This window comes from Ambystoma mexicanum, chromosome 1p (assembly GCF_040938575.1).
Source record: "Ambystoma mexicanum isolate Mex_15411 chromosome 1p, UKY_AmexF1_1, whole genome shotgun sequence".
NCBI classification, from domain to species: domain Eukaryota; kingdom Metazoa; phylum Chordata; class Amphibia; order Caudata; family Ambystomatidae; genus Ambystoma; species Ambystoma mexicanum.
In genome coordinates this window covers 784,187,711-784,200,300 of record NC_090921.1, presented here as the reverse complement: position 1 = coordinate 784,200,300, position 12,590 = coordinate 784,187,711, and the positions used below count along the sequence as shown (strand labels likewise).

At 47.6% G+C, this 12,590-nt stretch overlaps 1 protein-coding gene across 1 annotated transcript in view; it reads left to right on the top strand.

Moving 5' to 3' along the window:
• The window catches only part of JTB (jumping translocation breakpoint), a 184,345-nt gene that overhangs the window by 8,776 nt on the left and 162,979 nt on the right, over window positions 1–12,590 (top strand). The window contains exon 2 of the mRNA XM_069651547.1: window positions 7,768–7,982. Coding sequence (XP_069507648.1) covers window positions 7,861–7,982 — 122 coding nt within the window. The 5' untranslated portion in view covers window positions 7,768–7,860. The remainder of the gene's footprint in view (window positions 1–7,767; window positions 7,983–12,590) is intronic.

The following is a 12,590-nucleotide window of genomic DNA, read 5'->3' as shown; positions in this document are numbered from 1 at the left end:
ACCTCAGACACTGTAGAGGCGAAGGCCGCACAACCGCCTCTGCCGAGTCCCCCAGCGATCCGGGCTGCTGCACTCCACAACTGCAGCTGACATCGATAAATCAACGCCTGGGGAAGGCTCTTTTAATCTATCGTTGTCTTTGGCCCAGGGAGTAGGGGGGTGGAGGGGTTGAGAGCTCCACGATCACGCTGATCTACCCACGGAGGCCATCTTGGAATCCCAATCACAATGCACTTTTTTAATGGGTATTCATCATAGATGGTGGTACAAAATGCTGTTGATTTTTTTTAGAAAGGTATATGTGCTTTTATGTGGCTGCACTGGCATTTTGGGGCACCCAGTCTAGCCATTTCTTACTGTGGCATGACTTTTTTTAACTGGGAATCTATGACAAAGCAAGCATGATAAGTGTTAGTATGTGTCTAGACTGGCATTTAGGCCAGTTAGTCAAGCCATTTCTTACTGTGGCGTGGCTTTTTTCACTGGGCATCAAGGGTAAAGCAAACATGATAAGCATTATTACGCATCTAGGCTCGCCTGCATTGTGCAGCCAGTTTGGACATGTTTTCTTGTTGTGACAAGACATTTTTAAAGGCAAAGCCAACAGGAGTGTGTGGCAGAGCCATGGTGGGCATGTTTTCTTATAGCACAATTACTGGCGTTATGAGCAAAGCACGCATGAATACTGTGTGAATGAATATATGTGAATACTTTCATCCATTGGTGCAGTCAGCATGGAAATGTATTGATTGTGAGGGTGCTGAGTTCCTGCTTTTGACTGGATTGGCAAAGGATTCTCACACAGGGGGTGCGTGTTATGTTTAGGCCTCTGGCTTCCACTTTGGCCCAACATACGTTAACCATGCCAGATTGGGGATTTTCAGTGTGCTGGGCGCCTGCTTTTGAGTGGGATGGCAAAGGATTCTCACCCAGTATTGAGAAGTAGCTGTCTTGTCGGGCACAGCAGTGAATCTCGCACAGTCAATACAGCGAGAAAAGTGAGGCAGACCGGTTGAGGCGGTGAGACAAGTTTAGATGGGTCAGGCAAACAAAAGAATAAGTACCTGAACTTTGGCACTGCATCAGTTTGGAAGAATTTGATTGGGAATTGCAGTGCGTGTGCCACGATTTGTGATTGTTTCGTCTCAACGGCTGCTGCAGGACACATTGATTCCAAGCAGGAAAACATGAATTTCTCCTGTCTTTGGCGGTGCGTGTACCGGGTGCAGCTATTTGGAGGCTTCCCAAGGGCCGCTGCTGGACACTCTGGGAGATGGCAGCACAGAGGGAAGATACCTTGGGCTCAAGCAACGCCGAAATGGAGTTGGAACAATTAATTTGTATAGCAAGGGTGGCAGCATCCAGGCATGAGTGCAACTGGCACGGAGGATCACTGATGAACTCGACATAAGCACAGCTGGACGGTCGAATGGTGGGTCACTTACGCACTGATATAATGGTACTGTTTGAACACAAGATAGCAACAGCCGGAACATGGAGTGATTAACTGGGCTATTTGATGTCAGCACGTGGCAAATGCTTATCTAATACCTCAAGTCATATCTGTTGGCGCTGATGTGGATTTCAGTGCATGGAAGAGTTGTACATTAAATGGCATAAGGCATATATGGTTAAGACAATTTTATTACACCAGTAGCCATTTACAGCAGCAAATATGCCATTAACGCTTAGCAGAGTGCTTAGAAAAAACACTTGCAGGATACAGTTTGATGTTACTGCTTGATAGTGGGAGCTCAAAGTGATACCAGGAGGAAGTGTTTTGGTCAGGGAGGGGCAGGTAGTGGGTGGGAATGGCCATGGAATTTAGCAAGGCATGGGCTCTCAATGGGTGGGCAAAGAACCAAACGCCACCCACAAGCTGTGTACCTCCTCGCATGTGTTCTCCTTCCTACCTGTACTCCAATACATAGATTCTGCTTATAGGTGAATTTGTTCACCTCAGAAACCAATGTGGCTGTTCCATGATAAGACCAATACCAGTTCATCAAAATAACCAGTTCAGTTTTGTAATTGAGGCACATTTCCAACTTACTCTAGTACCAGAATTGTTCACAACTAAATTGGTTGCAGAGGAGTGTAGTTCATGCCTTAGCTTCCAGTTCAGAGGTCCCCACTACAAAGTGGTCACTGTGAGTAGATCGAACGGTCCAAAAATCATCACAGAGCGATAACAAAGGCAGAGTGAGGAAGACAATGGGGCAGAACCAGTTTTGGAAAGCAGGTATCTGCAAGACAGCACCACCCCCCACCCCTTCACAAAGATTGTACTGGCACACCACAGGTCCCAGGCTGCCACCAAAAACCAAGCTTCCTCCTGCCTGCATCTCTTGATGGAAAGCTATTTGTTTCTTTGCAATGTTAAAGCCTGGTCCTCCCCACAGTATCAATTAAGATCTCCAACTATTAGGACATTCCCCTTCCTCGCCAAACCACTCCTTCCAAACCCTCCACAAAACCCTTGTAGTGTGCCAACCTGGGGTTCCAGTAAAGATTCATAGGGCTCCCACCATCTACAGACAAGACCCACTGCCAGTATATCCGGGTGACCAGAATTCATCTTAGAAAATAAACATCCCAAGTCCCCTCTTAAGGCAGTGAGGTGACCCTCCCATCCCCCCGATGGCCTGCCCAAATCCCCCTGGTAGGCTTCCAGCGTGTGGACTACAAACCCATATAGTACCGGGGGACTCCCAAGCTAGGTTTCTTGCAGGTTGAAAATATGGTACTTTTTCGCCACAGCCACGATCAAAGAAATGGCAAGAACCCCTTGAATTCCAGGCGGCTATCCTCAAATACGGATCCCAGTTCTTAAATCTCACTCCCCTTTTTGTATGACAACCTGCCATATATCCCGGCAACCAAAGCCATTCTGGACCCATGTTAGAATCCTCCAACGAGGACCTTTGTGCCACTACAGATCGACACAGCATGCACCTGGCCGCTTGCCCTTTTCCCCAATATTACCTTAGCAGACGAATTACCATGATATAAATCAAAACCCTGAACTCTGAGCGGCAGCCTCCCCATCAGTAGATTAAAAACAGATTTAGACTACATCCACCCTCTCCAAAAAAGTCCACATACACAATATCACTTGAGAAAATTATCCTTAATGCAGGAACATTGGCAAAGATTTCCAAAATATTTGACCTGTTTAAGGCAACTGGGGAATACAATCCAGACAACTGGTCCAAAGTCAGTATGCCAAATACTCCATCCTGAGACTTGTTCTACTTCCTAGAAATACGCCCCTGCATATACCTCTCGGAGTTCCTGTGAGACAAGACAGAGGGCACCTGTTTGATCTCAGGTGATGCCGCTTTGGACAGTGTCTTTACAGTTGTAACTTGTTTATATATTGTCAGAGGCTGAGCCAGCATCTCCGTCCAGGTCAGACCCGCTGACAGCAAATCTGAGGCATCGAGGGGGGGCTCGTCAGGCTCTGCACTATTGTAGGGAGGTATCCAGCCCCCAATTGGGGCAGATGGCCCTACAGACACTTGCTGCGTTAAGAATGTCAAGATGGAGCATATTTGCTTTGCAGGAGCTTGGGAAGGCTTTGATGGACCCTGAACTGGTACCAAATCAAGCTTTTGAATGTTGATGGATTGATTCGAGGAGGGCGGGATTGAGACCATGGTTGAAGCTTCCTTTATTAGCTGAGGCAATTTAGTTGCTGTATGCAAAACTGTTCTCGAACAGGATTTCCTCAGCCGACCTGGCTTCATATTTTTGGATTTATTTTTGTTTCGCATCCAAAGATTCACCCTCGAGAGCGTCACCAGATGCAAAAGTGTGCAACAAAGTCCACTGAACGCAGTTCCACACGAGTAGCCACCTCTCAAGCTATTACAGTCAACTGAATGTTTCGTTTTCATTTTTCTCTTCCTGGCGGCAAGGGTAGAGAATCCTCTACCACCTTTTATCACCATTTCCCGCATCCCAGTGACGCCTAATTTGAACCCCTTATGCAGTGGAGCCTGCCCCACTAAATTGACCTCAGTGCTGTCTTGAGACGGGTAGCCAGGTGCCACCGCTATCTTCAGTGAGTTTCCAAATCCCCCTCTCTCTGCTGCACCTCGATGTTGGAACTTGTAGGTGGCTGTTTCCTCAGGGCAGTGAAAAACTAAGTTTGCTCCGCAAGTCGCAGACCACAGATCTTAGTTTGCGCATTTCAAAAATCAAGTGATAGTAGCCCCTATCCATTGAATTCAGTATATGAGACAGGACAGGAAAAGAGAAGGCATCTACCACCTGCTCCTCACCTGCCTGCTGCTCTGGGCTGATTGAAGTGGAGGGTGCAATCCCCACTCTTGACTCCTGGCTGGGCGAGTTTTCCTCTTCCCCCACGACCATAGGATTACAAGTGGCCAATTCCAAGCCAGCTGACAAATGATTTGGGGAACAGGCAAAGTCAACTGTCAGAGGAACCAACGATTGTGCAGGCTGGTCCTGAACATTAATTCTTGCACATAACGGCGAAGATTCCAGCGTGTGATATATGTGAATCTGATGATGAATGATTTCCTCTCGTTCATCGTGAATTCATGAAAAATTTGGCCTTAAATCCAGCGGCAGGCAGACCCTCTCTGCTAATTCATAAGAGCACAATTCCAGTATTGATACGTCTGAAACCAAGTCTTAACTTTGGATATCCACTGATTCGCATATCATTGGCTGATCAGAGAATTGAGTCGTGAATGTGACGCCCGCGTAGCATCAACCTCCCCGGGTACATTCTAACCTGTTGCGTTCCCCATATGAGGGTTTTTTGAGACCGCCACTCCTTTGCCCATGCCAACCATTGCCCGAGTATTATTGACTCCCCCACAGATTGTGGAGAATCCTGCAAGGTTCTCACTGTCATCCCTTATGCCAGGCAGTTTAATAATAATAATTTCACATTTATATAGCGCTATGATCCCTCAGGTATCTGAGCGCTGCTTATTATTACCCACGGTGTGTGGTGCTCATATATCGACTGTGGAAGGATGAAAGGCTGAGTTTGGCCCTGCCGGGATTCGAACCTGCGTTACCAGGTTCTGCACAGATGTCAAAATGAGCGATCTACTCGCTGTGCCACTTGACCGTCTTTATTAGACCAGTAGAAATTTGGAGGGGAGTTTTGCGCCATATAAGACCCACTTCTCAAAGAATAAACCATGCGCAAAACAAGTACTCTTACCCCGGGTGTGTGCTCCACCCCACAAATGATCCGACTGCCACGACGGATAGGATAGGATAGGAGCTAGGAGTGAGGGTGCAACAAGCAGAAAAACAAAGAACAGCAGCTCCTCCAGGCAATGCCTGCTTGGCATGGAGTCCAGGCAGCAGGGGGGACTTAAGAATCACTCTTCAGTGGGGTGCCAAATGCACTTGCAGCCAAATGCTGCTACAGTGCAGCTAGGAGAGCTCATGTATGGTTCTTAATTTTATCAAACCACTCCGGTAATCCAGTACGCATCAGACATTTGCACTGTGCATTGCCTTCTCACTGCCTCTTCAGGTAGAGCTCACTAGAGAAAAGCACCTCATATGCGTTACGTTGCACTGCTGAGTGGAAGAGTGAGGAGAACATTTTGGGACCCATTGTAGACCCAGTGTAGAGAAGAGAGTCATGTTACGGATTCTTGAGCCAAGGAGGAGGGAAAATCCAGGGAAGTAGAGTTGGAGAGAGATGGCTAAACTTCAATTGAGTCTCCAGTGTAGTTATTTGTGGCGGGACCTGTTAGGAAAGATTTCCCTTGGGTGCAATTTTCCTTCCATTTGTGAACCACCTAACCATTTGTTTTTGTTTGGAGAACCTAACCTGACTTTTTACATTGAAGCACAGCCTTCAGCTGCACTCCTCTGGGCTTTCGTTCATTTGTTATGGGGAAACTGACACGTCCTTCAGGCTGTCCGTACTGGGAAACAATGTTTCCTTTAATCTTCGACTTTGTTGCCATTTCTTGGTGACGTTTTATCTATGTCCCAAGTACCTTACGGTACAGTGCATAGGGGTCCTTTTGTTTTATGGCCCTAGCAAAGGATTTCTTAGTGTTGGTACAAGTGTGTTTAGGACGAAATGGTGGCAGCAGTTTACTTTAAAAGTATTTTTACTTATTTTTTTATGGACCATGCCGCGTTTACCGTTTTTGGCCCACGACTGCGGCAAGTGCCAAAAATGGCTGTGCCACAAAGCCTCTTGTTCTGTCCTTTTGGCCATTTTGTCCCTTTGCCTTCCCCCAGGACGAGAGTCCCAGGCACTCCTTATTTGGGCATGCAGCCTCCCATGAAAACCACAACTTTTGCAGGCTCCTGCATGTCGTGTGCTAGTGCCAGGGAAGAGGGTTGGGACTGTCTGGTCCCAATCCACACTACTGGTGCCAGTATGTCTGGTAGGCCTGAATGACTGGAACCACTGTAGGCATCGATTGGCCCACGTCTGGCGTGGATGCAAGAGAACAGATCTTCCATTGGCTGTCTGAGATTTGAGCGCAAACTGAATCTTGGATTGGTGGGGAGCACCTATTTCTTCTCGGCTGATGGATGACAGGGAAAATCCAGATCCAGAGTTGATGTGGACCCGAGGGAATAAAATAGCAAGTTGGGGTAGTGACACTCAAAGGGTGCTAGGGTTAAGTCTAGGAAGCACTGTGCAAGAGATTTAGAAAGTGCCTAGAATAAGGACCTGACTTGATTCCGAAAGAGAAGCATGGAGTTTGCTCCAGTAGATGGAAGCAGGGCTTGAAACAGTGAAGTGCAGGAGGGAGTGGTCAGAGATGGTAGGATCGATTGAGGGTGTGAGGCATGGACAGAATGAGAGAAAGATGAGATAATACTATGCTATTCATGTGGGTTGGATGGTTGCAGAGAATGACCGGAGAGGGGAGTCCAGCTGAAGAGAATGGATCTTAGTCATTTTTGTGTCGGGACTTCAGCAAGCAGAGGTTCATGAAGGTGCTCAAAGTCCTGAAAAAATTATATTGCCAGGAGTGCGATGATGAGCATTTTTACATGAGGAGTTGGGAGTCTTTAATTTTAAAGACACTGTACCCCTCCCTTATCTTTGATATTTGAGAGTGGGGAAGAGGTTAGCAGCACCTATGTGAAGGGCTGGTAAGATGTCTTGGAGGCTTTGAACCAGATTTTGGTGATGGCCATCACTGTAAGGTGGGAGAAGCAAGAGGCACAAATTGTGTTACTGACTGGTTCAACATTCTAGAGCTAACATCAGTATGGTACGGATGCATGGGTAGTTGTGAGTGCAATTTCTCCCCCCCTCCCAGGAGGATGGGGGTGTAGATGTGGGTGCATGGTTGGGGATGCTGGTGATCTAGGAAGGTGAGCCGGGTAAAATGGTGTTACCTTTTGCTGTACTGTCCTTCGCCTGGCCACTGGATGCCCCAAGAGGCGATATGTGGTTGAGGGAGCCAGAGACCTATGTCTGTCAGTGGCAACCAAAACTTAATCGACCAAACGGAGGTTGATTTAACAACATAGGACTGCTTCTTCTAAACTGGCCCCTTTTTGGGCTCAGGTCCCATGAATGCAAAGAAAAAAACATCACTGCATGGCATACAACCGCCGAACACAAGTACGGTATACCGCTAAGCAATATGACCCCTCAAATACATAAGAGTCGAAGTCGGGGTTTAGAAAAAATCTGCCCTATTGTATTAGGGTCAGTGTAAACATGTCAAGTGGAATGTTGCCATGTGGCTCAATTGCTTGGTTTTTATTGTTTTATTTTTTTTTCTATAGCAGGCGCATCAGGTGGTGTGAGGCAATGACTCGGCACATCGCTAGACAGTAGTGATTGACCGTGCAGATATCGCCTCTTCTCGATGTGTGAAAATGGTTTTCTACTACCCTGATTTGCCGAATTGCATACAGAGGACACGGCAAACTGCCGAGTTTGGTGTTCTGCCATATTTCTTTCTTTGTACACTGTTCAGCACCACCGTTTTCTATGCCAGGTAAGACTGAAACATTCATCCCTTAATCCTGCCTCTTCTTTCATAGAATGTATTTACTGACCAATGTTAATGTATACAATCGGTTTACAGAAATATGTTGTCATGGGCAGGGTAAAAAGGAAGCGGATGGGTGACCCTAAAAAGTAGAGAGCAATGTCAGTTGGATAAAATGCACTGGCTAGACTAGACTAGATTAGTCGTTTCAATGGATGTTTGGTCCAGATCCTTCCAAAGCACAACCTGCAAAATAAGCTAGCTACCTGGAGAAAACAATGCTGCAGACATATTTCCTGTTCTGCAGTCAAGAGGTGGCCTGGAATGTATTATGCCTTCCTGGATGATGGTGCCTGTAGTTGACCTTACTGGCAGTCAAACCGACCAGCTATACAAAGGTACCATTACAGTTCTACCAGTAATGTTTTTGTTTTTTGCAGAAAGTCCAGTTCAGCCAGCAATTGAGCTCTGTCCACGAGGGAATTTCCAGGACCAGAGAGTGCTGGCTTGACAGAAAGCAAGTTTTGTGTTACTTGCCATGGTTACTTGCCATGCCTTCCTTTTTCTACTGTGCATAACAGGACGTGCTCGATAGAACAGGTCAAAATCCTTAGTCTGCGTGCAAAGCACTTTGAGGGTGCTGCTGTTCGGCATCACTACGTGTACTGCTCATGCTCAAAGGATGTTCAGTTTGTTTCGCTATCCCCCTTTCTTGTGCAATAGTACACACACCTCTGTCTTCGTAAACAAGCTTTCTTCTACTCCATGTGACCAGGTGCCATCTTTCCCTTTCTTCGGGAAGGCAAAAGCGCACAGCAGCCGAGCAACAGTCCTCTTTTCACTTCCATTAATTGATCAGTACTCTTAGTAGATATTTGCAGGTTTAAACATGTCCACGTTGAGCTACTGCTTTGACGCAAGTATGGCTAAGCTAGCGCTGAACAGGTTTAGATGGGTATAGTGCTACAAAATAATAAATAAAAGACATGGTGCATTTATGAGGCAGCACCATTTTTTGTCTAGCTATAGAGGGATATCTCTCTCTCAGGTAATGTTAGTGATTCTTTGAACAAATACATTCTTTGAACAAATGAACGAAAATGCAGTCTAAGCTAATGTGACAGTTTTCATTAGTTAAGTAGGCTATTCTTTTATTTTTTTTTATAACGGGTGGCTTAGTATCGCTTCCATGGTTGAATACATGTGGCAGAGTGGAAAGGTAGGAGGAGGTAGTCTGTTCTTGGCCTATCATATGGCTTGGTGTGTCTTTCTACTTTCGCTGGATGCATTTGTGCCTCTGTAGCCCTACCTAGCCATGTCCCTGAGCCCACCTTCTGAGGTCTATGCTGATAAGATACTTTATGCTTGGGCCTAAGGCAATGGCTTGAAAGGATGTGGCGCTCATTGCATTGTTTGCAGTATTTGAGTGAGGCAGTGGACATTCCAGGAAGTGGTTTTGTGTATGTATCTCTATTGAGTAAGGGAGCGTGCGTTCGGACATGTAGTTGTTTTGCTGCCTCAGTCCTGTGAAGCAGAGTGCATTAGGGAACATGTCCTGCTAGGTGCTCTATAGTGGGTGAGGCAGAGTACATTCAGGCATGTGTAGGTCTGAAAGCTTCTATTCTGACTGGGGAGGAAAAGTGATTATAAGCAAATGTAGCCCTGTAGGCCCTGTGAAGGCTTCATGAAGCAGGACACAGACAACAGATTTAAAGTTCACAATCAAATGGTTTATTAAATCAAATGTCAGGATGGTCGAAGGCCTAACTTGCCCTATGCTAAGGTGGGATTTCCCCACCTGACCAAAATTAAGGAAAGTCTGAGTGAAAGAGTTCAACTTAAAAGTCTGTCTGTGTCCAAAACCTATAATTGCCCTTACAACTAAAGAATGTGTAGGGATGTCAATTATTAAAGAAATGGTGATCAATACAACGTTCTGAGCTTCTTCCAGCTCTTGGCTTCCTCTTCATCTCCCTTCCCCAAGTTCAAGAAAGTGCCACAAAAAGTCTCAAGATTTTCCTTGTTCGAGTTCAAACAGTTCTACAAAATCCACAGGGTTCCCTTCCCCAAGTTCCAAGAAACACAGGTCAAACAGAAAGGATATTGAGGCTCTGTCCTCCAGCCAGTATTTGTAGTTCATCGAGCCTCAGGGCACCTTTCCCCAAGATTTCAACGCAGCAACCAATGTGTGTTCCAGTCTTTCAAAGTTCAGCTAAACTCTGGGTCAACATGACCCTCCTTTTGGTGAAACAAACCAGCTCACTTGCCGTGTTTCACCTGGCTTTATTTCTCAATGTCTTTTGTTTTATAATTCAGGGCTCACTGGTCTAGGCGCAGTTGTCAAACCACACGGTTACTCATCACTGGTCGCACAACCAGGACCCCTAGGCTCCTTATCCCACACAGTTTCCTCTCTGCATTTGCCACTAAATACACATTTCTATTCATTTAGTTCCTCTTTGTCGGCCTTTGTCTGCCTTTATGTGCAGTGTTATACTTTACTGGCTTTTCCTAGTTAGCCTCCTGTCTTTGCCATAACATATTACTGTGAGAAACCTGAAGGTGTCTCACCTGCTACTCCCCGGGCATCTGTCATCCAGGTGGCCAGGGCACGGCCATCACTTTTGGATTCAGATCCTGGGGGTGAACCAGTGCGGGAGGATTACCTGGGTGAGGGGTCCTCAGGGAGTGGAAGTTGGACACCGAATGGTGAGATGCGGTATCCCATTGCCTGTAACACCTTTACCCCATCCTACCAGGTAGGACCACCTAGGAACTCAACCGACCCCCCCCCTACTTTCCCAACACAAACACTTTCTCGATGACAGCTCACTGTGAGAGAAAACGGACTAACACCTGAGCCGTATACCTGACATGCCCCAATACAATGATCATGCAGGGTCAGGCAATTACTGATCATTACACACACCTGACTTCCATCACGCTTCCCCACATGGATAAAAGAGCACGAAAGCACACTCTGAGCAAGGCAAAGCACACAAGAAAGCAGCAGTTCCAAGATGGCAGTTTAATACAAGGTAAAAGACGGCAAAACTGAAGAGGACTGCAAGGAGGGTAGTACCCATGACCTTTTCAACGGAAGACCGTTACTTTTCCTTTTCTCAAAGGGCCATGAAAGTAAGACCAGGAATCAAGGCTAAAGAATCCTGTTTTGTGTGTCGGCGGTACCCGTGGCTCAATTGCGTCGATGGTCAAAGCAGGGAGAATCGTTTGCCGCCGTTGTACTATCCATGGCTCCTACTACAAAGTAGCACCAGTGAACTCGTCACAGCCGGTGAGTGGGGAGACTGATAGCTGACCGGTCTGTGTTGAAGCCAAGTTTGCAAGCGGCAACAATGTATAGCGAAAACTGCAGAGAACGGTGTATGAAGTGCATGTGGCAAGCGACGCAAACCGAATTTAAAACAGCGGTTGAGTGATTGAACTCTTGTTACCACCTCACTTACCTGTCAGAGGGGGCGCGGTTATGGGTTCCGACGCGCCCCCTCCTGGCGTTGTTATCCCCGATACCGGTTGGGGGGATCGCGGCCATCCGCGGCACCCAGCGTTTCCGGGGTTTCTGTGTCCCGGGGTCTGCGCATGCGCGGAAAGCCGCGTCTCGGTCTCCGCGCATGCGCAGTCCACAAGCTTGCTTCCCAAGCCTCGTTCCGGACGCGGCAGCACTCGGGACAGCACGGCTTGCGTTCCAAGCCTCCTGAGTGCTGCCGGTCCTATTTAAGCAGCGAGATCTCGAAACTCAACGCGTCTCAACGCGGTTTGTTTTGCGGATCGTGTCCTCGCTCCTGAAGCCTTGCTGCTTCAGTTCCTTACCTGCCTCAGCCTGCCTTCCAGCCCTTACCTGCCTCAGCCTGCCTTCCAGTCCTTACCTGCCTCAGCCTGCCTTCCAGTCCTTACCTGCCTCAGCCTGCCTTCCAGTCCTACCTGCCTCAGCCTGCCTTCCAGTCCTTACCTGCCTCAGCCTGCCTTCCAGTCCTTACCTGCCTCAGCCTGCCTTCCAGTCCTACCTGCCTCAGCCTGCCTTCCAGTCCTTACCTGCCTCAGCCTGCCTTCCAGTCCTTACCTGCCTCCAATCTACTCTTCAGTCCTGCTCATCTGGCTCGCCTTCCAAGACCTGCCTGCCTCTTCCTTTCCGCCTACCTGCTGCCTCCAGATTGCGTCTTCTGTAATATACTACTGCAATCAGTCTGCAATCCTACCTGGCATATTGTTACATTCTGCAAGAACAAGGAAGGTGCACTTTTGGGGCGTTGGGAGCTGGTCCACCTCTAACCCTGTTGACTTCAGGGGAAGGGGTGCGCTGGTTTCTCGCGTTTCATAATCTACAGTAACCTATCGGACAGCCTGGCGACCTCACCACGAACAACTACCGGAAGCCCAGGTACTCAGCGCCCTAGAGACGCCATCTTTAACAGATTGAGACGCCTGCCTTCCGATTCCGAGATGGACGAGACTCAAGAACTCCGGGAGGAGATGCGCGTTCTTCGGGCCGAAATGACAGCACTCCGCCAAGAGAACATTGGTCTAAGACAGATGGTGTCACAATCCTCTGGAGGAACGTCTCAGGGAGAAGGGGCCATGTCCCAGACTACGCCC